Source organism: Sceloporus undulatus, chromosome 1, assembly GCF_019175285.1.
Source record: "Sceloporus undulatus isolate JIND9_A2432 ecotype Alabama chromosome 1, SceUnd_v1.1, whole genome shotgun sequence".
NCBI lineage: Eukaryota > Metazoa > Chordata > Lepidosauria > Squamata > Phrynosomatidae > Sceloporus > Sceloporus undulatus.
This window is the reverse complement of record NC_056522.1, coordinates 67,417,905-67,445,047: the sequence shown is the minus strand read 5'-3', so window position 1 is coordinate 67,445,047 and position 27,143 is coordinate 67,417,905. Positions and strand designations below refer to the sequence as shown.

General features: G+C 38.4%; 1 protein-coding gene across 1 annotated transcript in view; it reads left to right on the top strand.

The window, feature by feature from the left end:
• Nucleotides 1–24,500, top strand: part of MTR (5-methyltetrahydrofolate-homocysteine methyltransferase) — a 113,719-nt gene extending 89,219 nt beyond the window's left edge. Inside the window, exons 24-33 of the mRNA XM_042474173.1 lie at nt 546–666; nt 5,088–5,169; nt 7,945–8,043; nt 8,794–8,869; nt 10,165–10,320; nt 10,962–11,158; nt 16,160–16,360; nt 18,691–18,883; nt 21,697–21,809; nt 22,389–24,500. Of these exons, the coding sequence (XP_042330107.1) occupies nt 546–666; nt 5,088–5,169; nt 7,945–8,043; nt 8,794–8,869; nt 10,165–10,320; nt 10,962–11,158; nt 16,160–16,360; nt 18,691–18,883; nt 21,697–21,809; nt 22,389–22,475 (1,325 nt within the window). The 3' untranslated portion in view covers nt 22,476–24,500. The remainder of the gene's footprint in view (nt 1–545; nt 667–5,087; nt 5,170–7,944; nt 8,044–8,793; nt 8,870–10,164; nt 10,321–10,961; nt 11,159–16,159; nt 16,361–18,690; nt 18,884–21,696; nt 21,810–22,388) is intronic.
• Nucleotides 24,501–27,143: the final 2,643 nt, after the last annotated feature.

The following is a 27,143-nucleotide window of genomic DNA, read 5'->3' as shown; positions in this document are numbered from 1 at the left end:
GCCTCAATGCATCTTAATGCAGAAGTGTACTGAATCATTTAACACTCTAATGTGCAATCTACATTTGTATCTTCTTTATTTAAGAGATCTATATACCACTCTTCATGAAAATTGCCATAGTAGTTTATCAAAACTTGATCAAGATCAAAATCAAATTACAGCAAAATTACATGATATAAATATATACTAAAAGCCTGGAGGAATTTAAAAAATACTTTCCTGATATTGAAATATGAACAGTGTTGGTGCTGGCATCTTGGAACATGTATACCTAAATCCTCTTTATACTCATTTCATAGATTATCCCAGTGTTTAGAGTGATGCTATTTTCTTTGTAATTTTGGTGGAAACATCTATATCCATCTTTCCCAAACTGTTCTGTCTGAAGTTTATGAAAATTATAGTCCAGCACCTCTGGGTGTGTACTGGGTCAGAGATCTAGATCAAAGCCCTCAGTTCTTTGCGCAGCAGGTTGGCTTTTCTTCTTCTTCTAATGCCTTATATCTTGAGGATAGAAATATTTTAAAACTATCTATGTTTAATAGATGTTATTGGCCTGTCGGGCCTCATCACTCCTTCTTTGGATGAGATGATCTTTGTGGCCAAGGAAATGGAGAGACTAGGAATAAAGATTCCTTTGCTTATTGGAGGCGCAACTACTTCCAAGTAAGTTGGATTCTTTCTGCTATTTCCAAGGTAGGAATCAGTGCAAATGTGGAAGTTTTTGTTCCCCAGTGGACTAGAAATACATTCTCCAATATAATTTTTAATCATTTGTATGCTTAACCAATACATCAGGGAAGGGTCTCAAACAGAAGAACTCATATCAAACAAGACCATAATAAATAAATGAAGATTCCTCAGACAAAAGACAGAAACAGTATACTATTTCAAAGAATATTAATATCAACAGCTCACACAGATAAGAAGTGAACCAATGCAAATAAAAAGCCAGCATGGTGTAGCCATTAGAGTGTGGGCTAGGATTATAAGACACTGGGGTTTGAATCCCTGCTCTGTCATGAAAACCCATTAGGTGATCTTGGGCAAGTCACACTCTCTCAGTCTCCAAGGAGAGCAATGGCAAATCCTCTCTGAAGAAATGTTGCCAGGAAAGCTCCATGACAGGACCACCTTAGTGTCTCCATATGTTGCATTGACTTTAAGGCATACAACAACAAATTTCCTTTCTCTGTTTGCAGCCACAAAGTGTTAACTTTTGAGAACTCCCAGGCCACAAAACCAGGCCATACTTGGTCTGCAGACTGCAGGTTCCCCAACCCTGAAACATTCTGAAAATAGGGCAGTGGTGAGGGATTGAACACACCCACTTCAGTCATAATCCACACAATGACCAAATCTATCAGGGTTTTTTTTTAAAAAAAGAAAAAGAGAAAAAGAAGCTCACCTTTTGCTAGAAACAAAATTCAAAAAATAAAATATTGCAGAAAAGAAAGACAAAATCCCAAAACAATGCATGATTGGCAAAATGTCATTTGGATCTTTATAAAAGCAGAGAGCATGGGTTCATGCCATCATTTCATAACACATCTCTCTATCAGCTATCCAAAACAAATGCTCTCTCTCATGGGAACATCTATTTTCCAGCTCTGGGTACTTGAGTATTGTGGAATATCCTTCATTGTACACTGACCAACAGTCTTGTGGACAATGGGGATATTTTTAGCTGCTAAAATATATTTTAGGTCCTGAAATATATTAGAATTCCCATCAGGTTACTTGGCACATTATTTCGGCTAAGAGCATCACGTACTTAAGGTGATGTTCACACAATTACAAAGTACATGTACAGAAATTACGAAGTACAAAAATACAGTGTCTCAGTTGAAGCCCTATTTCCAAGGGGAAAGAACAGAGGAAATTGCTATATATTTTGTGTATAACTACATTAGAGATTATAGTATATTAAGTGATATGTAAGCACTCCAAATATATAAATATGAGATATATATAGTGCGATTTTTTTCTAACTTTACAATAGGTGACCAATGAGAAGGGAAATTAAAAAAGAAGGAAACACTGTATCCATTTTAAAACAGCTGTAAATCTAAACATGAAGCACAGACGATACTTCGCTATACAGTACTAGTGTAACAGTTTATGTTGCTGACTGAGAAAAATGTTGCTTAAATGTGAATGCCATATTTATCCACAAGAAAGTTACATAACAAATTTGTTGTTTGTGAGATAGTTGTAGTTCTATGAGCTATTTAGCTTTCTCAGTCAGATATTTGTGAGATATTTCATTTACTCTGGTGCCACAACAAACTACAAATCCAGGATTCCATAGTGTGGAGCCTTTGTAGTTAATGCAGTGTCAAAATGCATTAATTGAGCAATGTGGCAGCAGCCTTGATTCTATGATTCTGTGTATAGATGCAGGTGAACAACTCATTGTTCAACATTAAATCATGCTGGTAATTTTTGCCATCTTGTACTCAGAATTTTTTCTGCATGACAAATCATATCATGGTTTTTTTAAAAAAAATTACAGCTACCACTCCCAGGATTTTCAAAAGACCTGACAGACTGCTAGAGAGGGGCCTCTCAAAGCAATATGGAGCTGAACTCTGCTATATATCCATTCAAGCCTAAGGGAATATATTTGCAGTACTGAAAAGAAGGTTATTCTAGAGGGAAAATTTTGTCAGGAGAGAGCTTTAGAGAAATGTGACAGATGAAGATGCTGGCTTAGAATAGGAATGCATAAATTTTCCCTCCCACTCAGTATCTTGAAAACACTAGCTCATGTTCTGCAGGGGTAGCATGATGTTTAGCCATTTTCATCTCCTAAATGACATCGGATTAGCAAAAATGAGAGATGCCAAAAATTAGGAAAAGTGTCAGTGTAAACATCACTTTAATCTACATTAGACTTTCTCTTAAGAAAATGTTTCTAAGAGATCCGGTACTTTAAAAAATGTTAAATCTAAATTGAAGTACTGATAATACCTCAGGAACAAATGTCTGTTAATTAGGCACAAGGGGGATGAGATTGGGAAGCCATTGTGGTGTTAGAACAGAGATGGGCAGAGAAAAGCTCATGGCGTGCACAGTGTTCTCAAGGTCTTTTTGAGGCCCAAGTGCCCTGTCACTAGGGCAAAAAACTGGTGACTAGAAGTGAAACTCAGATCATTTCCAGGGTTTTGTACAAGGAATTTGGTTGGGGAGGCTGATTGCTTTTAGGCAGAGGTTGGTAGGAACTGAGGAGCCTTGCCACCTTTCAGCTAATTCTGGGTTATGTCTGGGATAATGTTTATCAGCTTCTGGTCACCTGAGTTCCCAGCGCATGATAGTGATTAAGGCAAACAGGCCAGGTTGAAATCAACACTCCACTGAAACATTTTCAAATATAGGAGTTTCAGGATATTTACCTGTGAATGAGCAGGCTCTTTTGGTATTCTTTTCAGGCTATTTATTATAAGTATGCATAGATTTATATATACATATACATTCCCCTTGGGGAGAAACACAGACACAGCAATATCTGGGCACTTCAGCTTTGTTACATTCCATGACTTTATATGCAAGGCATCTTATATTAGTCCTTATTAGTCATATATCAGTTGTAACTACTTAAACACATATCCATTCTTAGTTTAGCCTAGAATGCATCTTACCAATATTACCATAAATCAAGATGATAGGGCAGACTGTCAGGGCTATTAGGAACAGCCTATAATGGAGTGAATAGTAGTTTGATTTATGATTCTTATGTAACTAATCTATTTTCTCCAGATGCCCAGTCAGTGCAATAGTTATCTGGCCAAATCATACCTTTTAAGTCCTGTACACTAGAGGGCTTTATCTAGAGATCACCGTGCTTTTAGAAATCTGTCCACTATGTGTTTCAGGTATCAGCTAATGTACCAGGCCACAGGGTTATCTTTGATCAGTCTCTTTGTCTTTGTTTACATTCCTGAATCCAACATGTGGCACTCTTTCAAGACTGAAACCCAAACAAGCTTTCCTCATGCTGCTCCAGTACAGAAAAATGGCAAATACTGTCACAGATCTCATTCTCTATATTCTACAGTCTATAGATGCTACCAGAGTATATATTTAAGGTTATATTAACAGACTGAGAAATTGACAAATGAATATGCTTGGTGTATAACATCAGTCTTCGATTGGAGTGTTCAACTGGGCCTTGGAAGATCCAGGTTCAAGTCCCAACTGAGTTGCAAAATCCATTATGTGTCCATGGGCCAGTGATTTTCCTTCTGACTAAATAGCTTCACAAGGCTTGATTTGCAAACAGTGTGGGGAAGAGGAGAGCCATGTATGCTCTCTTGAGCACATTGAAGGAAAGGCAGGATATACCATATATACTCAACTATAAGTCAACCTCATGTATAAGTCGAGGGCAAATTTTGGGGCCAAAATTATGGATTTTGTTATGATCCATGGATAAGTCGAGAGTAAAATTTAGGGACACATAGCAAAGGATCTAAAGGATGAAGCAAAGCAAAATGTCAAAGAACTTACAAAATCCCAGCAGACATAACTCTTTGTGTTTTCTCTTAAGGCTGGATGGATGAGAGAGTAGAGGGGGTCAGTGCTTCCAGGACAGATTATACTCTTGCTTTTCACCAGGGGATGGTTCCTTCTTTCAAATAAGAGATAAGATACAGTACTTACATTGACCCACGGATAAGTTGATCCAGGTTTTTTGGGTCAATTTTTTGACCTAAATTTCTAGACGTATACATGAGTATATATAGTAGGTGTAACTAACAAATAAATAAGTAAGACAACCTCTTTTACTAAATCTTGACATGTAATAATTTCACTTCCATGTGTATCAGGATTAGTGAACTCTCTGAAAACCACCTGGCATCTGCAGTCTTGTAAATTAGTATGGAATGTGCCCTTTTGCCTTTTTTATGATCTGCAGATAGACTATAATATCCATGAAAAGGAAAATGAGCTTGCAGGGGAACTGTATCCAATTTGTTTTATGGCTTTCCCATTGGGGCATAAAAATGTTTGCACATCAACATCTCAATGCTGTGGCAATTTCTTTTGTACTATCTTTACCCTCTGTGTCCTTTTTGTAATTTCAGAACACACACAGCTGTAAAAATTGCTCCCCGATACAGTGCTCCTGTCATTCATGTCTTGGATGCATCGAAGAGTGTTGTCGTTGTAAGTCAAGGGATATATATCTCTTTAGTTCAGTCTTTAGCTTGTTGTCTCATTTATTAGTTTTCAACTAGGTCACCATGTTTGAGTGCATCTGAAGAATTAGATTAATATCCACAAAACATCATGCTAAAATAAAGATGCTTCTGGATTCCTCCTCACCCCTTTTTTCCATTGTTTTTGCCCATTCAGTACAATATCCTTCTCTATTACTGGCCAAATTAATGCTTCTCAGGCTGCATCTACACCAGTGGTTCCCAAACTGTGCCCTTTAAGAGATTTTGGACTTCAGCTCCCAGAAGCCTCAGCCATGGTGGCCAATACAGTTGCTACTCCTTTCGCATGGACTTGAGGTTTGCGGTCTTCAATATTCACGGAGGGGTGACCTCCGTTACTTTCAATGGTGTGCGCCCCCATGGAGCATGCGCTCGCAGGCATGTGCCCCATTCAAGCCTATGGGGCTTGAATATTGGCAAGTAAGCGAAAACAGTGGGCCAACTGTAGTTGGGCTTCTGGGAGCTGAAATCCAAAATCCCTTAATGAGAACAGTTTGAGGACCACTGATCTACATTGTAGAAATAATGCAGTCTGACACTATTTTCAAGTCTTGTAGTTCCATTCTATGAATTTTTGGGATTTGTAGTTTCACAAGGTCTTTAGCCTACTCTGCCAAAGCATGCTGGTGCCTCACAAAACTACAAATGTCACTTATAACTGTGAAAAGCAGCTGTACTGTGACTTCCACTATGTATATTATGAATTAGTAAATCGTTTTTAGACTATTTTGTGAATCTTTTTCTCCAAGATATGAACTGCTAAATTGTGGTTGCTTCCCACCAATATGTCTGGTGCTTTGTTATGCAGTCACCGTTATTTGGTTCTTACAGAACATGTGGATTACCATACTAGCAAGTACATGAATGAAAAAATATCACCCCATTTTATTCTTACTTGTGGACACATCAATCAACTGGATTTTCCCACAGCTCAGTTTGCCCACAATTCAGTGTAAAAAATCCCCAAGCACCCTTGAGTTTTACTAGCTGTTAATCCTCTCCAGATTATTTTGTTAATGTTTAAAGCACTGCATAATGTCCTAATTTATCTAAAAAATACAGGTATACTTCAGTTAATGAAGTAGATGTGTTTCTGGGCTTTACTTCTTGAACAGAAACTTTGGTACCAGAAGCAGAAATAACATGCAAAGGGGGGGGGGGGAGGAATAGACTCCTGCACCACAAAAAGGAAGAGCAGTACAGCATGTTTCAGCAGACTTTTCATTCAAAACTAACACACACATGTGAAATAAAACAAGGTTGGGTGAGCCTTGCCTAAGTGAACAAAAACATTTTGAATCTTCTGGAGACTATTTGAAAGCTTCTTCCAAAATGCATCCTGGGATGATTTTTTCTTTTTTTCTTTCAACAGTCTCCACTTTTCTTATGATTTCTATTTTGGCAATGAAACTTATAGATCTATGCTTTTTCAACATGCCAGGATAGCTGGTGAAGCAGGCTAATCTGCTTTCCCCCCCCCCCCCCCCCGTTTTGCTCCTCACACAGGCTTAGTAAGTGATTTTGGCGGGAGATGTTTGCCTTGCCTATTGTATATAAGCAATCACAGATGCAGTAGGATCACCTAGAGTTGAATCCCATTCTTTCTCAGGTCAAGCACTGTTTACTGCAGACACACTGCTGCAATCCAGCATGAAAATCCGTCTCTCTCCAATGCCTCCTTCCAATGCCAGTCTGAAAGGAAGAACCATCCTCCCAAAAACTTCCAGCTAGAAATAAAACAAGACAGTGAGGAGGCTGGTCTGGTCTCCTGTTAAAAGACTTTATAAAAAGTCTTCTTTATCACAGGCTTTATTAGCTGAGTATGCCTATATTATTAAAATTACCTTTGTTAGGTAACTTCTATATGTCACAACATATTTTTGTGTTCTGGCCAATGCTTGTGGATGCTGAAGGCAGCCAGAGGCTTAATTAAATCTGACTTGAACAGCTTGCTTAATGAATAATAGAAATTTCAGAAATGACTAGACTGTAGTTTGAAATTTATTCCATGTTCTTTGCTAGGCTTTCAGCTCTTGCATTTTCAGACTGTTGCCTCTTACATATGAGAAACACAAGTCCTCTGTGCCTTTTCACCAGGATTTAAAAGGACTTGTGCTATTTCTATATATTTTAAATTCTTTCCCAGTTTTGTGCAGGGAAATATCAACCTTCCTTACTTTAGCAATAGTAAATGAAGTTTCTTACATAAATAGGCAAGTCACACCCTCCAGCCTTAGAGGAATGCAGTGACAAATAGCTCTTGCAAAATCTTGCCAAGAATACCCTCTGGTTTTCTAGAATCAACTTGAAAGTACTTAACAACAACTAATGAGCTATATGAAAATGTTTTAAATTGGGATAACAGTAAAGTGGAATTGTAATTATAATTTTGACAGTGATTGTAATGTATAACAGAAGCATTATAGAAATATATCCCATCCCTCTTCTCCCCTCTCTCTCACTCTTTCCAGATTTAAATCATCCATCAATTCATTTTGAACATCTACATGGGAAGTCTGTAATAGGCTCACATAGGTACATTTGGGGTTACATTGTTCTCTCCCCCTCCCACTACACTAACAGTTTAAAATGTCCTTTCAATTATTTTTAAAAGATTCTTATCCCTATTCTTACAGACTTGTATCATTTGTTGAGGGAGTTTAACAGCTTGGCACACAGTTAAGACTGAACTTAAGTTTAGAGCATTCTGTGTTTATTTCAGTGCTCTCAGCTTTTGGATGAAAATGTAAAGGATGACTTCTTTGAAGAAGTACAAGAAGAATATGAAGACATTAGGCAGGATCACTATGACTCTCTCAAAGTAAGCATGTCCTCTGTAATGTCAACTGCACTGTATCCAAAGAAATGAAAATCTCTGTGCAAGCTTGTAAAATGTCAAGTTTCTTCATCCGACAAATATGTTCTGAAAACAGGCAGGAAAAGATTTGGACATGACAATCTTAGAGACTTGTTGGGTGCGTGCTTTCTTGGTGGTATGGAAGGTAGGTTGTTTCAAGATTACGTGACTATAAGATTGTCACACCTTTGTCCACACACACTTTCCATTGCCTGCTTTTTTCCATTGCACTTACTTGATGAATAATCATATCGTTTTGAATGCTTGCAAAGATATTTTCATGCTTTCTTTGCTTGGTCTAATCATTTTGCCACAATATGGATTTTGGACATTCTCTTATGGTCCATAGGGCAATCCCTCTGTTTCACTATCACTTGTTCCATGTTTTTTTATTCTTGTTTAAAGAAACAACAAAGGAGTGAAGCAGACAATTGGCTTGTAGCGGCCAGAGGCCGCTCCACTTGCAATTGAGCCCTATGGTGACAGGATGGCCTGTTCTTAAAGCGGGCTGCTGCCACCCAAACAGGTTGCTGGCAAATGGCTTTTTGCCATTCCTTTAGTGACAACCTCAGAGCAACCTCCGGCCACGTTAGGGGAAAGGTGCGTTGTCGGTACACCACACACCCGAAGTGGCTGGAAGCTGCACTGTTTGGCTCATCTGTTTAGGGGCTAAGTTAATTGTTAGAACTGATCTTCTGTTTCTTTTCCATGCAGGAAAGAAAATATTTATCATTACAGCAAGCAAGGAACAAGAGTTTCTCCTATGACTGGCTAAATGGCTACAGACCAGGTTAATTTGTCTTTAAAAATATTTTGTGTTTTACTAAAACATAGACCTATTACCCTCAAGAAATGTCGTGCTGTGAAAATCAGTCTTTACTTCTATTTATTGTTGAATATTTTTCTTCTATTTTCCTAACTTTTATTGTGGTATGAAAAGTAAATATTTGCAACTTCATTTTACAGAAAACCCCCTCAATATTTATATAACATTCTTCACCTCCTTTTTATCCTGATATCGTAGGCAGTCACTTGGTGAACTGAAATACGTGGTTGTCTAGTTACTTCAGCTGTACCACTAGGACAAAATTCACCCCCCCCAAATATACAAAATAGTAAAACTCTTCTTTGTTATAAAAAGGGGCTGCATTGGCACAACATTCTAAAGGGGTACTCAATGCCAGCTTCTGTTAAGAGGTATTATATACCTTCTCAATAATAGCTGAGAGGATAAAGGCATCTAAAATAGGCTGCAATAAGGAAAATCTGGCTCTCTATATGCTGCCTTTCTCCCAAAATGGGATTCAACCAAGAAAACCAACATGCATCTACAAAATAGAGAGCTAAGGAAATAAAAATGGTAAAATGGTACCTTTCTTCACAAAAGTTGCAAGGGATTGTTATGTTTGCTAATGTCAGATGAATGATCCTGGCTGTTCCCTTCTGTTGAAGCCTGGAGCTGTATTTTTCACATGTCCTAAACAGTCTCACATGTAGTAGAGGGCACCATCTCATTGCTAGTGCTCGAATGAGAGTCAACTGTTGTCCTGCTCAGCTTCTGGGCATGCAGTGGGTGCCATATTATGACATCAGAATATCATGACCGGTAAATTAGTAGTGGTGTGATTTTTCACATGCTGCAGAGAAGGATATTTTTTACAGAATTGTATGCCAACATGGGGCAAGTTATATCCTAAACTTTGGTTGTTTTTTTCCTTGCCACATCTTTATGCACAGTTTACACTTCCTTATCAATTTATTTCTAGCTGGGTAAAATTTTAAAAAGATTAATCAAGGTGAGAGAAATAGATGGTGCATCCTCTGGCTGTGATGTAACTTGGACTCATCACATATTCCTTGCATCCTTATGCCTTATTTCCTCAAATAGGCAGACTTTTCTAGGTCAGGCTGTCTGAAGCAAAGTGTTTTACCATGCTGGTAAGAAACCTATAACATTAGGTGACAGTAATGAGACTCAATAACACAATAAGAGCATAATAAAATAGTATGTGCTGTGTAACAGAGATAGGTATAGCCTACAGAGTATGTTCTAAGCTGCAAAATCTGTTCATTATATTTCTGCAGTTAAACCGCAGTTCCTTGGCACTAGAGTCTTTGAAGATTATGACTTGCAGAAGCTGGTGGAATACATTGACTGGAAGCCTTTTTTTGATGTCTGGCAGCTTAGAGGCAGATATCCCAACCGGGGATTTCCTAAAATCTTCAGTGACAAAACAGTGGGTGAGTAACCCAGTAAAGTTCTGTAGTGGAGAACCTAAAAGGTAGATTAAGCATCACTTAAATCTCGTGACTATACACAAAGCAGAAATCACATTAGAACAATGTTAATTAGAAAGGTTAAAATTCAGTAAAGCACAGCTACATTGAGGAAGGGGGAATGTGTCTGTGAGAGCTAATGTAACATTAACTATAAACTTCCCATTAGTAGTCTGCAGCAAAAGAGTTAATAAATTCATGTCTCCCTATTCATTTTTGGCAATTGTAAATTAATCCTTCTAAATAACATGTAGGCTTGTGAATAGACACACTTCTACACAGCTATAGTGCTGTATTCTATTCTGACTGTAATGGCAACATTCTATGAAATCCAGGAATTTGTAATGTATGGATGCATTAGAGCTGACAGTTTTGAGGTGCCCCTTCTTAAACTGCAAATTCCAGGATTTGTGGACTTAATTGCAAGGCTGTTCTGTATTGCTTGAGTTTATTCAAGCATACAGTTTTTATACAGTAAATTCTCTAGGAAAAAATGCAAAATGTTTTTTGTTCATTCAGAACAAATTCTTTTTTTAAAGGATGCATTGGGACATTGCTTCAGCTTTTAATGCTTTGTTCTGGATTTTTTTCCATCTTTTTATTAGGTGAAGAGGCAAAAAAAGTCTATGATGAAGCTCAGAACTTGTTGAAAACTTTGATTACAGGAAAAAAACTTAGAGCCAAAGGTCTGGTTGGATTTTGGCCAGCTCAGAGTGTTCAAGATGATATTTATTTATATGCCACAGATGATGATGTACAGGCTTCAGAACCAGTAGCTAAATTCTATGGCTTAAGGCAACAGGTAGGATGTCAATCTGATTTTTACTTAGATGACGTGTATTTATGTTTAGTGTGAAGTTAAAAGCTGTCATGGCTGGCATCCCTATTTTTTTGTGGGTTTTTCGGGCTATGTGGCCATGTTCTGGAAGAGTTTATTCCTGACGTTTCTCCAGCAGCTGTGGCTGGCATCTTCAGAGAATGCCGACAAGGGAAGTGTGACCCTTGGTTAAGAGGACATGATTTGTATGTTAATCAGTATATTGCTCTGTTGTTGAATGGCAAGGCCTCAGGGTGTCTATTTAATTAGTGATCCATTGTCTGCTGGGAAAACCCCTGACCCTGGGTGGTTTTCATTTGCACATGTTGGGTCTTGATTTTGGTGTTTTTCAGGACTGGGAGCCAATCTTTGTTTACTTTCAGGGTTTCTTCTTTTCTGTTAAAGTTGTCCAGGTGTTTGTGGATTTCAGTGGGTTCCCTGATAATTGTTGGCATGATCCAGGATTTCAGTGTTTTCAAATAGCATTTTATGCCCAGGATACCATGGAACACTTTTCAAAGTGTTCCATGTAAATGTTTCCTATCACAGAGCTCAGAGGGGTTCCCATGGCTAGCCAGAAAAATTGGGAGTAGCAAACATGTTACAAACCATCCTGAGTGAAACGTCAGGAATAAATTCTTCCAGAACATGGCTACATAGTCTGAAAAGCCCACAAAAAACTATGTATTTATGTTACTTTGTCTACTCAATACAGGTTCTGTCTGCGTTAGCCAGGGCTGCCTACTGGCCCTGGAGCTGCCCTGACCTCCCCCTTTACCTCAGGTTCCCTGTTCTGATGCTGGGAGGCTGTTTACACACGTGTCTCATGGCAGTGAGTTCTTCACTGCTGAAATCAGAATGGGTGACTTGTGGCCACCACTGCACCAGGTAGCACAGCAGAAAGTGTTAACAGCCAACTGGCATTGGAACAATGGACTCTGGATCTTCTGGGAACATCCAAAGCAAACAGGGACTTATTTTTACACTGTTTTGAGAGGGGCATATTCTGATTTCTTACTAAAATCTGCCAATATGGAAAATGGGATGATGACCAGTGGCCGTAAATGTCACTCATTTTGATCTCAGCAGTGAAGAATTCACTGCCACGAGACATGTGTGTAAACAGCCTCCCAGCATCAGAACAGTAAACCTGAGGTAAAGAGGGAGGCAGCTCCAGAGTCAGTAGGCAGCACTGGCCAATGCAGACAGAGCTTGTATGTAGTAGACAAAGTAACATAAATACATAGTTTTTTGGGCTATATGGCCATGTTCTGGAAGAGTTTATTCCTGATGGTTCCTGGAAACAATCAGTATACATTCCCATCCACAGAAAAGTGACACAAAAGACTGCTGTAACTACAGGATCATTGCATTTATTTCCCACACAAGAGAAATTATTCTCAAAATTCTCCAGCAAAGATTCCTACCAAATATAGAGCAGGAAATCTCAGAAATACGAGCAGGGTTCAAGAAAGGTAAAGGCACTAGGGACCATATTGCAAACACATGATGGATAGTGGAGCACTTCAGGGAATTTCAGAAGAGAATCAGCATGTGCTGTATAGACTAGCAAAGCCTTTGACTGTATAGTTCACAAAAGCTATGGGAGTTCCAATACATTTGATTGTCCCGATGTGAAATCTGTACTTGGGACAAGAAGCTACTGTTAGAACAGAATATGAAGAAACAGAATGCTTCCCAGTTAGCAACGGGGGTCAGGCAAGCCTGCAGTCTATCACCCTATTTGTTCAATTTGTATGCAGAAAACATTATGCAGTATGAAGAGCAGATTTGTATTAGGAAGAAGGAGGAGTGAAGATTGGAGGAAGGAATGGCCATAATTTAAGATTTGCAGATGATACAATACTGCTAGTAAAAACAACAAAGACTTGGAACAGTTACTAAGAAGGGTTAAAGAGGAAAGGCAAGCTTACTGTATATACTCATGTATAAATCTAAAAATTTCAGTCAAAAACCTTGGTCGACTTATCCATGGGTCAATGTAGGAACTGTATTTTAACTCTTATCAAAAAAGGAACCATGACCTGGTGAAAAGTGAGAGCTTAACCCCCTCTACTGTTGCATCCATTCTGCCTTTAGGGTGAGCACAAACAATTATGCCTGTCAAAACTTTTAAAGGTCTTTAGCATCATTTTCATTTATTTCAACCTTTACATCATTTGTTACGTGCTGCTAAGTTTTATCCTTGACTTATACATGGGTCCATATCAAAATCCATAATTTTGGCCCCAAAACTTGCCCTCAACTTATACATGAGGTCAACTTATAGTTGAGTATATACGGTAACACTGAACATTTTAAAAAATGACCACATAGGATTTACAGCAATTCAATCTAGACCATGAAGAAATGGAAATAGTCAAAATTTTCTCATGTCTTGGATCCATCATTGACTAAAATGGAGATTGCAGTAAGAAAATCAGAAGATGATTAGGACTGGATAGGGCAGCTATGAAAAACTAGACAAAATCCTAAAGTGCAAAGATATTAATACTAAAGTACAGATAGTCCAAGTCATTGTTTCCCCCCATCACCATGTATGGATGCAAGAGATGGAGAATGAGGAAGCAGATAGAAAGAAAATCAACTCATCTGAGATGTGGTGCTGGAGAAGAGTGCTTAGAAGAACATGGACAACTAGAAAATCAAATAAATGTGTCCTAGAACAGATCAGGCCTGAGCTCTCCCTAGAAGCCAAGATGACCAATCTGAGGCTGTCGTACTTTGGCCACATAATAAGAAGGTATGACTCACAGGAAAAGGCAATAATGCTAGGAAAGGTGGAAGGTAACAGAAAGAGAGGAATGCCACATGCTAGATGGATAGCAGATAGATCAAGCAGATAGATCAAGGAGGCCATGACCCTGAGCCTGCAGGATCTGAGCAAAGCAGTTGACGACAGGGGGTTTGGAAGTGTCTCACTCATGGAGTTGCCATAAGTTGAAGTTGACTTGAGGGCAATTAACAGGAATACATCAGGTTGATGTTGAACAGGCTGGATGTTGCTCAGACTCTTTGTGCCAGACTTGAGGATTGGGGCCTTCTTTAATGGCATAAGAACTGTACTTTTTAAAAAATGCTTAGACAAAATGAACCCCAGAAAGCATATTTTCTTTTCCTCTGGAACACTGGCAGAACTTTGAAACTGAAGACTTTGAAAGCACAATTCTCTGCCATCATTACATTTTAATTTAACACATTAGTGCTTACTTTTAAAGCCTTATCCAGGTTAATACCCAGATAGCTGTTGGAATATCTTCTGCAGCAGTCTGCAGTCTAAGAACATATGAAGAGGCCTGGACAATCAAACCAAATGACTAGCAGTCCAGCACTGCATTCACAGAGTTGGCCAACTATTTTGTTGCCACTAGGAACCTTGGCAGCAGGACATGAGTGCCCCTGCATTCTCTCTTATATTTCCCAGCAGCTTTCATATGGAGGTACTTAGGCTGTGATATTGAAGACAATATGTATCCATACCGACTAAATAGCTGTTGATGGCCCTAACATCTGTAAATGTATCTAATCCCTTTTTGAAACTGGCAGCATTGGCAGCTATCACTATATCTTGTGGGTATGAATTCCACGGTTTAGTTACACACTATGAGGAGGAGTACTTCCTTCCAAAGTTTTTGTTGGTGACACTTCAACTGTGGAATGCCATACATGGGGTCACTCACCTAGCACCTAGTCTGCTTCCATTTCAGCACCAGGTAAAAAGATTTTTTAAAATAATGATGACTTTTTAAACCTTCATTTTAAGTTTGTATTGAACTGTTCTTAGGTTTGGGTGGCAATACACCTCTTTCCTTTGCTGCTGTTGCTCTCCCTTTCTTGCTCTGATAATGCCATTTGGAACTACTGTATATTTGAAAAAACCATGATGTTTTGTACTTTATTAAAGAGGCATTGTTTTAAAATGTCAACACAATGATATCTTGTACCTTTTACATTAGTGAAAATTGATAGCACAGCTCACTGTTGCAAATGTTCAGCGGGGCAATGGCTTTTTTGCAGTCTTGATAGAGCAGTTCTGTTTACCAAAAATACAGAGCTGGGAAAAATTCCTGGCTTAGGGATTCTGTATTGGTCCAAAATAGTAACTTCATTAAGCTTTGATTGGAAACAGGTAGTCCTCCTCCAATGATTACTAATACCCTGACAACACATTAACACCAAATTATAGTTGTTTGTGTTCGTTTTTAGTTCTTCTGCTTATATATTAAAGATTCAGTTATACTTTTTAAAATAAATAATTAAAATCGGTTTAATAATTATGTGTATCTTAGGTTTTTAAATTTTTTAGATATCTTATATAAAATACAGTGTAAATATGTTTTTAGTTTTAATTTAGTAGGTGGATCCCATATGCTGTTCTATCTACTGTATGTAATTTCTTCTTAGAATCATTCTAAGGACAGCTCTACCCATATTTAGTTGGAAGTAACTTCCATTGTGTGCATTAGGCACATAGTCCTGGCTAAAGCGTGTGTAAGAGTGCCGGCTTAGAATCTGTTGCTAAAATGAGTACCCAGACTGTTGGGGGCAAATTAGCTTACTTGCTAATTAGCTTACTTGCTGTTCACCGCTATGATCTTTGGAATAGCGGTATATAAATAAAACATATTATTATTATTATTATTTTGTTTTTTAAGTGCCCATATGGATGGAAAGGAAGCAAAACCAAGTAACAGCTTAAAAACTATAGCATAAATTTTGTTAACACTGATTAAGATGGAAAGTTTAACTTAATTTGTCCAAATGGCCTAAAAACTGCTGCCAAAGTTAACAGATAGCCCTAAAGTTGAAAAAATTGTACACTTCTGAAGTAGTCTAAGTAGTCCATTTTAAAGATGTGATCAGATAAATATCCTTGGGGATCTTCTGTGAGTATTCTACATTATACTGAAACCTTTTCAATAAGAATTATTTTTATTTAATGCTGTACTCCATTTATTCTTGTAGGCTGAGAAAGACTCTGCTTCTACAGACCCATATTATTGCTTGTCTGACTTTATATGCCCTCTGAAATCTGGTGTTCCTGACTATTTGGGTCTGTTTGCTGTGGCATGCTTTGGAGTAGATGAGCTGTGCAAGGAATATGAGAAACAGTCTGATGACTTCAATATCATAATGATAAAAGCACTGGGAGATCGGTTAGCAGAGGTAATGACTTCCAATATTTATAGATAGCAGCGTTTTCTAAACAACTCTGCATTACAGCTGAAGCAGTGCAAAACTGGGCATGTATTTGACTTACGAGCTGATACCAAATGCTGAAATAAAGCATCCCCTCCATACAAAAGTCAAAAATGTGAGATCAGCAACCTGGGCCTTCCTTTACATGTTTGCTGGAAAGTACAGAATTAATATGTTTGGTTTTTGTTAAGCCAATCTTCAGAGAAAAGATACGTTGGTGTTTATTATAGTTCATTACTACCACTTTCTTCTTCTCTGTCTACCCACCAACACTCTTGAAACAATTGTGAAACTAGTTGGATAACCGTGAATCTGCTGGACCACTGCATCACATCAAACAGGAGAATGAGTAAATTCTATACTATTTTCATCACTTAGTGATGCATAGTCACCTATCTCTTAGGTAGGTCTGTGTTTTGTATGTGTATTACACTGGAGCTTAGCCATCACTCTCATTATTTAGTGAGTAAGAACTAGTTGTTTCAGAGGGGAAGTGGGAGGTGCTTCACTCTTAAGCTAAACCTGCTTTGGAGAGCCTATCTCTTACTGGACAGAGTAAAATCATCCTGGGGTAGAGCTTGGAAAACATATTTTTTGGACTATAGTTCCCGTAATACTCCAACCAGCATGGGTACCAACTAGACAGGCTGGAGTATTTTAGGAATTGTATTTCAAAATGATAACTTCTCTAAACTCTGCTCTGGACCCACTGTCTGGCAGACAAACAGAAGAGCTCATAAGTATGCAACTTGTCATTCTGTTCATATTCTCCTTACATTTATCATTAATTTGTAAATACCTATGACTTTCTACATTCAGTAGACTGATATGCTGAGATATGTTGCTGTCTTGTTATTCTTTGACCTGTGCTGACAGCCATGAAAATTCATTCTAGCTTTCTCTCTGGGTACAAGTTTGGACAAGAATTCCCTTGGAATGCTTGCCAGAGAGACAGCATTTTAAGATGTATTTTTTTTGGGGGGGAGGGGGCTGGATGTGTGGTTTAAATTAAGATAATATGGGACTTGGCACTTCTCGTGGGTTCTTTTCTTGTTTCTTTAATTTTTATTGATTCAAGTTTTTATAACTGTAATTCATAATGATCTGGGAAAGATGATAAATTTTATAGTGATCATGTGGTGAGAAAGCAACCACAATGTGTACAATGTTCATAAGGATGTATTTCCAGTAAATTCAGCAGAATTACCACATTGTCATAATGATATTCAAAAGAACCAAAAGCATATTACTTCACCCTACAAAGTGAAATTCCTTACTCATATAACTAATAAAAATGTACCGTTTGTATGGAACGCTAGTGGTTTAACTAGTACCTCTGTGAGAGTTTAATTGCCTGGCTAGCTTTTCCATTTTCCTATCCTTGTGTGGATTCGGAAGCTTATTGTAGGAGGCATTATACCTTTCCACTACAATTCCTCTCCATCTCTTCTTTTTAAAGGTTATGGCTTGGTCAGGTCCAGAAATCATGGCCCTGGTTTCTATTATTCAGTGTATTCTTAGACCACAGAGAAGGGGCCACCCACATATGAGCAGGGATGTAAAGACAACTTATAAATTTTGTCTTCCTGAATAAGAGAGAATGTCTTGACATATTGAGACACCCCATTAAGAAAATGGCAAAATGCCATGAGATGTTATATGACTAGAAACATTTATATATATATATATATATACAGATATATATATATATATATACCTCACAACAACACCCACTCCCCATATATATATATATATATATATTTGGGGGGGGTGGGGGTGGTGGTGTGGGGATAAAGGCTTGAGGTTTTGTTTTGTTTTTGCACAAAATCAGGTTTTTGGACAACAGTGGTGGGTTTTGCACCAAAACAAAGTTCAAGAAATGGGGGGGGGGGGGAGACATTGGGAAGATGCACATAAATGTGTGTGATTCATCAAGTGTGGAGGAAACATTTGAAATTATTCATTCTTCCATGGAGGAATGAAATAAGTGAAAGCTTACATTCTTACATTTGAGTTAGCTCCCACAGAAATGGAAACTAGCATGGTTTCTTCAGGACTCTTTCCTGCAATGTACTGAAATAACAGATAAAAAGGGGCTAAAGGGGAAAGGAGTGAAAATGGTCTCTTTTTCTTACACTGACAGAAACCTTTATTTAAATCAAAGAGCATTCTCCCTGTGGTGGCACTGATCTAGGTAGTCTAATATAAGATAGAGGACTATGGAGAAAGCTACTTATGAATCAAGTACTGGGTTTCAGCGCTGCCAACATTACTCTTCACTTCTGCTTTATTCCAAGGCATTTGCAGAGGAACTGCATGAAAGGGTTCGCAAAGATTTCTGGGCATACTGTGAAAATGAGCAGCTGGAATTTTCAGACCTGCGGAGAATTAGATATGATGGAATTCGTCCAGCACCTGGGTATCCATGTCAGCCTGACCACACTGAAAAAATCACTATGTGGAAGCTTGCAAACATTGAGGAAGCAACAGGTTAGCTGAAGCTTTATTTTTTAAAATGCTTTTGATAGAAATTAACCCTTTTGTATAGATTTGTAAGTCTGACATTTTAAAATTTGGACAAAAAGAAAAAAAACATACTGTGTTTTGTTTCCACACTTTTAGTCTCAGGTGTAATATCGAACAATTAAAATTACGAGGAAAATTCCACTCTATTAATTATCATTCATCTGTTTAATTTAAGAAAAAAATAAGTGTGGAGGAAAGGAAACTCTGCCATTTTGTTAGAAATGTTTGCAACTCTTGCTTAACCAAAGATATTGTAAATGAAACAATTCTTGATAGCTGAAATATTAGTTGCACCTCTCTTATTACTAGCGAGTAGTTCATTTACCATATCTTTGGTTAAGCAAGAGTTGCAAACATTTCTGACAAAATGGCAGAGCTTCCTTTCCTCTGCACTTATTTTTTCTTAAAATAAAGAGAATTTGCCATAGGAGATTTTGACTGCTTAATTTCTGCCCTTTTCTGCTGTGGTACAGTAATTTTGAGGCACAATGACATAATTTGCGATGTCATAAATCCTAAATTTAACTTTTTCATAGAATGTTGGAAAGTGGAAACATATCAAACAATGTGTAAAGATGCCATAGGACTATGAACTAATCTTTGTGCTCAGTATGTGAGGTGTGACTGCTCACTCTGCTGAGTTTCATGAGGCTTTCTTTATGTTCTTGTCAATGAGATCATCTGATGGAAGTAAAGTTTTATGTAACAGATACTTGAAGACAGCTATTTCACTCATAATTTTACTAACATCCCAACTAAAGTCCATATTCCTTTACTATCAGTATACGGTATCTGAATTTAAAAATCATAAACACAAGAATAGAGAGAAAAATGTTCTAAAATAAAATGTAAAAATCGTTCTAGAGTAACCTCACGTAACTAATTTTAGCAATTAAATAGCTTTTATCCTTGCTCCCTGTGAGGTCATGTAGTCAAATGCTAGTCAAAGTTGTCCTTGATGTATATGTGTGTGTTCAAGTGATGTGTGCTTATGTTTAAATAGTGTGGCTTTCACTACAGGTTAGGAAACACTTGGTTCTTACATTATATCAACAGCCTGGGATCCACAGTAGTAGTTTTTCTTTGTATACAAGATGGTTAACATGAAGAGCCCTAAATCAAGTTGTTGTAGCCCATGTTGTAGCTCCTCCCCACACTGACATTATCAATTGGACAGTTGGGTTGAACATAGGGATGGATAGAAGAACTGTGTTTCTATTCTGTAAAATCATGTATATATAGCCATATGCTCTTTAGGGCTTAGGGAAAGTCCATATCTCCCCGTACAAGCCAACCCGAGTCTTGCAGTCTTGGGGGGGGGGGGGGGGCTTTCTTTCCATCTCACATACTCCTATGCTTGGCTGGTGAGGACACAAGAGAGAGCCTTCTCAGTGGCTGCTCTCACTCTGTGGAACTCCCTTCTCTCTCTCTCTGCTGTCTTTTTGTCAGCAAGCAAAGACCTGCTTGTTTAAAAAGGACTTCAGTCTTGGTTGTCCAAGTAATGTGCAGTTTGGGTGTGCTGTTTTTAGCATGTATTGTGCATTTTAAATGTTTTAATGGTTTTAATTTTGATGTTTAAAACATAGACTTTTAATTTAATGTCTGGCTTAATACCTTTTAATCTGTTGTACTCCATGTTGTTTTAGATCTTCTTATTTACCTGAAAAGCTACTTTGAACCTCATATGGGACAAAAGCAGAATATAAACAAACAAACAAATGCATCTAATGTCTGCATCAGCCTGTAAATTATTGTTTTTAATAGTATTTAAAGGGGCAAATTTATTTTCCCCTAACATGTACAGTATTCCCCAACGTAGACATTTTTGTATCCAATTTTTCAGCCAATAATTCATATCCCAACATTTGTAGATGTATGTGGTCCAAGGAGTAACTATGTTCCAATCTGTGTAGTTCTCTTGGAATTTAGAATTTGGTTCAATCACTTAAACTTGAAAATTCTTCTCCATGGTGGGTGGCTGTAAGAAACTAAAGTGTGGGTGACCCTGACTAGGCCAAGGATGGGCAAATGCCACATGCAACCCACCAAAGTTGTTTTTCTGGTCCTCTTAGCAATCCTTTAGAAGCATAGACCAAAAACCAAACAAACCCACCTTTCTTCAAAAATTGCATTTCTCACTCTTGGAGGCCTGCATTTGCCATAAAACCGGTTATAGAGCTATCCAAACCTCCCATCCTGAAACTGAAATAAAGCCCCAAACAAAACTGAAATCAAAAGTGTATATCTGGCCAGTTCCCATTTTAATTTTGGATCATTTTTATGCATTGGTGTGACCAGTGGTGGCTCAGTCTCCAAAACTGCACATCCCTGTACTAGGCCCTGGTGTTGTTGGGGCCCTCTGGCATCAAAGAAAGGGAAGGGTTTGTGCATCTTAGCAACTCCCATGCTGCTACAGTATCCTATTTCTAGTTCTCTATGTTCACATATTATTTTCCCTTGGTACCCAAATTCTTTAAGAGCTGTTATCCTCAGAACAATAATGAGGCAGAACATGGTCATTACACCCTTATTCCAGATTAAGTGGCATGGTGTAATGTGGGCTGGGGCCAAGGAAAAGTGGTATGCTTGAAGTCCATGCAGTGATTTCCCAGCTGAGATGACACTTAAACCAGAGCTATCATGACTCATTCTCTTAACGCCACTTTGATCAAATTGGAAAAGCGGGATAGAAATAAACTTTATTGTTGTTTTTTTATTATTATTAACCATAACATTATACCTGCTCAGTCACTTGTGTATTTCTTTGGTTCTCACAGGTATTCAGCTAACTGAATCCCTTGCAATGTTGCCTGCTTCAGCAGTATCTGGTCTCTACTTTTCCAATCCAGGTTCTCAATACTTTGCTGTTGGTAAGGTATTGAAAGACCAGGTAAGCCTGTCTGCTACCATGGGAAGTGTATAAAATACATAGAGCTTAAAACCCAAATGATAATGTCAAAGTGATGTGGGAAATATCTATTATTTATTTATTTAAATATTTATATCTCATCCTTTATATAAAGATCTTAGGGTGGTGTACAATAAAACCAATTTAACAAAATTTAAGATAGCATACAGTGGTACCTCGGGTTACGAAATTAATTCGTTCCGCCGCCGCTTTCGTAACCCGAAAAGCCTTCGCAAGCCGAAAACCCATAGGCGCTAATGGGGAAAAGCCGCGATTTCGTGTGAAATAGCGCCGAAAAGCACCAAAATTTTCTTCGTAACCCGAAATAACCTTCGTAACCCGGAACAGTTATTTCCTATGGGATTTTTTCGTATCCCGGAAATTTCGTAACGTGGGTATTTCGTATCCCGAGGTACCACTGTAATTAAAAGTAATTTTAAAGAACTAAAAACATATCAAATAAAGTGATCTAGATTGGAAGATTAATTGATGGTTTACATATCTATATAGAGCTTTGGAAATTGAAATGCTAAATTGGTGATCCTCTTTTTCGTTTTGCAGGTTGAAGATTATGCCTTAAGGAAAAACATGTCTGTGGCAGAGGTTGAAAAGTGGCTGGGACCTATATTGGGATATGATCCAGAATAACTAACTATATCTGAGGGTGGGGTGGCCTTTTGGGTGACATCCAATTCATTGATTACACTCACCAGGAGAATGAGAGATGTTGACAGTTTCCCTTCTTCCCTGCAGATCCCTGCACCATCTCTTACACTATCCAAAGTTTCTGTCACACATATGGAGTGTAAAAACGGCTCTGTTCTATTTTCCAACAGTGGGCATTTTTTGTCTGTGAAAGAGTTCCAATTGGGTTCTACGCCAACTTTTGGTGGAAAAAAAAGCTTTAAGAAGAGGTCTACTTCCCAAGAAATAACAGTCTTAAGCTGGCAATTTAAAATGGCTACTTTTGGTCATCATTCCCTACAATGAACCATATTCTCCAACCACAACAACTTCTTTAAAAAGTTAAGCAGTGGAGCAAACTTGGGAAGACAGCTACAGCGACTAATATGTGGTGCCTCTTTCATTTGCACATAATCTCGCACATTTGTTACTGTAAGCAACAGTGACCTTTTCATTGCAACTTAAAGGATTTCGCAGTTGCTTTCTGGAGCTTAATTTAATGAAATGAGTATATATCAAAAGAAATGTGTTTTGCACTGATGTGTCCTATTGAATGTATATACATGAATAGTGTCAAAGTTCAAAATATTGATGTTTAATTTGATTGTGCATATATATAATGGCTAATATGCTCCTAAACAGACACATACACTTGGGGCATAAATAAGTGCCTTGATGCAAACTTGCAGGTGCCATTCCCATTTTCAGCTTTCATTTTCCTAACCAAACATCCTGATTCCTCACCTACCTCAAGTCTTGTAGAGGCCAGGAAAATAATATTTCTGTTACTTTAATAATCCTTACTCATAATATAATTACAGTTACAGATGGATGAGCCTTCTGTTGTTGTCTGTGTTGTGGTGTCATTTTCCAGTAGTTGCCAAAGTATTAGGTCACAAATGTTTTGATACTTACTTTTGAAAGTGTGGGAGGGTACTAGTTTCTCCCACTACATAATGAAATCATTCTCTTTAAATCTCTGCTGAGTTTCCTTTCCCTGTCCAGTTGCTTTTTGGAGATCTATATAATTGGATTTCTCCTACTATAGCCTGTGTCTATCCTGGTATTGTTAATTTGAAAGATTAGATTAACAGTGCTTAAACTTCCAGAACAAGATTTCACGCATTGTGCTTTTCAGCTTGTAGTTTGAGGATAGTTCTCCTGTTTTCTCTGAGAACTACATAGTTTGAGTCCCCCTTATCTGGAATTCCAAAATTCGAAATACTCCAAAATCTAAAACATTTTCCATGGGCAGCTGAGACAGTGACATCTTTGCTTTCTGATGGTTCAGGGTACACAAACTTTGTTTCATTCACAAAGTTATTAAATATATGTATACCTTCAGTGTATTGTATAAGGAATATAAGAAGCATAGATGAATGTCATGTTTAGACTTGGATCTCATCTCCAAGATATCTCATTATTTATATGCAAATGTTCTCAAATTTGAAAAATCCAAAACATGGTCCCAAGCATTTCGGATAAGGGAGACTCAACCTGTATAATTTGTACAAGTGAGTTTTGATAGGTTCTGCACAGAGTCTCAAAGCAAAGTTAAATAGGCATACATATATTTAAAAAGAATCTAGTGTTATTAAAGTTGAACAGGTTCTAGTTCTAGGATCCATTAGTTAGGTTAGCCTTCAGAAAACAAGTTTTAAATGGAGCTAAAATTTTATTCTTGAAAAAGCTAATACATCTTTTCAAAGACAGGTAAAATATAATGAGCAGTTCCTACACCTTTCCTGATAAGTAGGCACATAGCTATTTTCTCATGGTCTAGTTGCTTATCAGCCTGTGGTAAACTGACTGAATATGTTTGCTGGAATGTTGTTTGTGCCATTACTTGAACATAGTGGTCACGGTTTATTTATTTATTTACAGTATTTGCTCTTCAGGCCTAAAGGCTCTCAGAGTGGCTTACAGATAGTTATTCAGACAGTTCCCTGCCCTGAGGCTTACAATCTAAAAAGACATGACACAAAAAGAGAAGGGAATGTTGGTGGGGAAGGGGATCAAGTCCAGTGGTTCTTCTCTCCCTCTGAGGTCTAGACCATGTCAGATGGACTGGAGAGACGGCCCTTCTTCTTGCTCTGGCTTACGCCTGATGGAGCTGGGCCTGCCTTTTTACTCCCTCCCAGGCCAGATGATGTCAGTAGCGCAACTTCTTCCCTTGCCACTCAGGTAATGTACAAAGTCCTTGGCAACATGGGAGAAGCTCATGTGTGGCTCCTTTCCCCAAAGCATCACCCCATTCCAAACTTAGAAAAGTTATTTCCCCTCCCAGGCTTTGTTTCCTTTTTTCAATTGAGGCAATGCTGGCATAGAAAGAGCTGAATATAGACATCTGGTGCATAATTATGGCCTTTTAATGTTATCCAGGTCAGTCAGATAAATAAGAAGGGACTCAGAAGTCATTTAGATAACCTTTTAATAAAATTCAGGGGTCACTATTCACATCTGCTATCCAGATAAGTTACAAGACCATGAAAGAGGACAACTTGCACAGGGAAGAGGCAGCAGAGCTCTTAAGGAGAAAGTTCCATTTTGGCAAGGTCTACAGAGAGTCCATATGTATAAGCTGCATATAGAACAGTGAATGGAAAATTTGCAGCTTGCTTCTCAGAAATCACATTTTCTGTTTCTGAGTAGCTAGTTGACCTGTATGTTAGGCCAGCAGAGTTACCAAATAGGTTGGTGGCTCATTTTGCAGCTCAACTAATGTTAATAAAAACAAGAACCTTGATTTTTTAAAAAAAACAACAACAGTTAAACAGTTAAAAGTAAAACATGCTCAGGGCATAAACAATCCAACAAAAAATATGGAAATGATTATTTCAATAAACACGACTTGTAAATGTATTTCTGATACATTTGTACTTGATATAATAATACATCTTTTAGACTTGCAAAACGATTTTATACTGTGAATGCACATTGAGATTGAGTTTCAAAAGCTTAAATTTATTATTAATATGTGTGTCTGTGTCTGTCTGTGTATGCGCTTTGAAGTTGCCTGTGGACATAGGGCAATCCCATGAATTTCATGAAGTTTTCATACTCGTGGGTAGTTTGGCCAGTTCCTTCCCCTGAAATACAGCCTTCAGCACCTGGTATTGGTTGGCAGTCTTCCATTCAGGTACCAACCAGGGTTGATCCTGCTTAGCTTCCAAGATCAGACAGGATCCTGGGCCTTTAGGGTATTTAAACCCGTTGACTAAATGCAAAGAGATCTGATCAGCCCATGGACTTTCTACCTGTTAGTTCTCCTGTCAATCCCTGTGCTTACCTTCTTTTTTAAAAAAGTTATCAGTACTAAAGTAAGTTCTCTTTAGGAGCCTGTGAAGACTTCAGAAATCTCTGCCCATCCATAACAGTTAATGTATGATTTTAAAATCTGTCTCCCCCCCCCCCCATATTTATTTGAAGTATTTAGAGATTGGGGACATGCCAATTACAAGGAAGCCTATGAGAGTAAGAATGAAATATAATTAAAATGCAACAAATTGGTATAAGCACTGTAAAAAAAAGTATTGCTAAAGAAAGAGTTTTGCTACATATTAAAGGAATGAACCATAGGAGCCACAATTAGTCTCACAGCAAAGGAGCATTATGACTATGAGGTTACCACCATAAAGGCCCTCTCATTTGTCTAATCCAACAAGAATTATAGCTTTTTAAAAAAAAAAAAAACTAGCAAGGACATATAAGAAAAGATGGCTGTTCAGTTTCCCAAACTGCTCAGCACTTCAAAGATTACCACTGGAACCTTGAATTGGACCTATAAACACACTGGAATCAGGGCAGTTGGTGAAATATTCCTTCCATTTTGAACCCATTTTCTTTTCAAACCATCTTCAAAGGCAGCCCTCCCACAGAGCCCTTTACTAATACACAAGTTTGGAAATAATGACTGGATGACTGCTTTAGTAGGGTGTTAGCTGATGTATTGGTGTAAGCTGCTAAAAAGTACTCATAGGCCCGTTCTGCACGGGTGTAAAGTACGTCCTGGGGATGTACTAGGGTTAGGGAAAGTGTGTGCCTTATGCATGCACCTAACTCTAGTATGTCCCCAGGATGTACAAAATGGCGGCGCCCGTTCCACACGGGGGGCACCATTACGATGTCATGAACGCGCCACCTCCAAACGGGGCGGCGTGGACGTATAGAGCGCCCTTTCTGCAGCGCTAGGAGCTCAGAAATGGAGCTCCTTCCGCAATTTGCGTTGCTGGCGCAGCCTTTAGACAGCTGTGCCAGCAACGCAAGGGAGAAAGGGGCCTCCTCCTCCCTGCCGCCACTGGGTGTCCTTGGGGCTTGAAGCCCCAAGGACACCCCTTTCCAGGCTGCGGGGAAGCTGACTTTTGCCGCTTTCCCGCGGCCTGGAAAGCAGCGGATCGGGGCCCCAGAGGCTGCCGTTCTGGCAGCTGAGGCCCTGATCTGGCGGGGAAAGGAGCGCCTACAGGCCACCCCAAAGGGGCGGTCTGTAACGCGCCATAGTCAATGCCAGGTTCACTTCCACAGACAATAGGAATGCATGGTGCTATTTAGACTCATCTTCACATCTCCATCCTGATGGTTGGTTTCCCAATCCATAATGCCTTTACCTTGTAATTTTTTTTGCTTCAGCTTGTC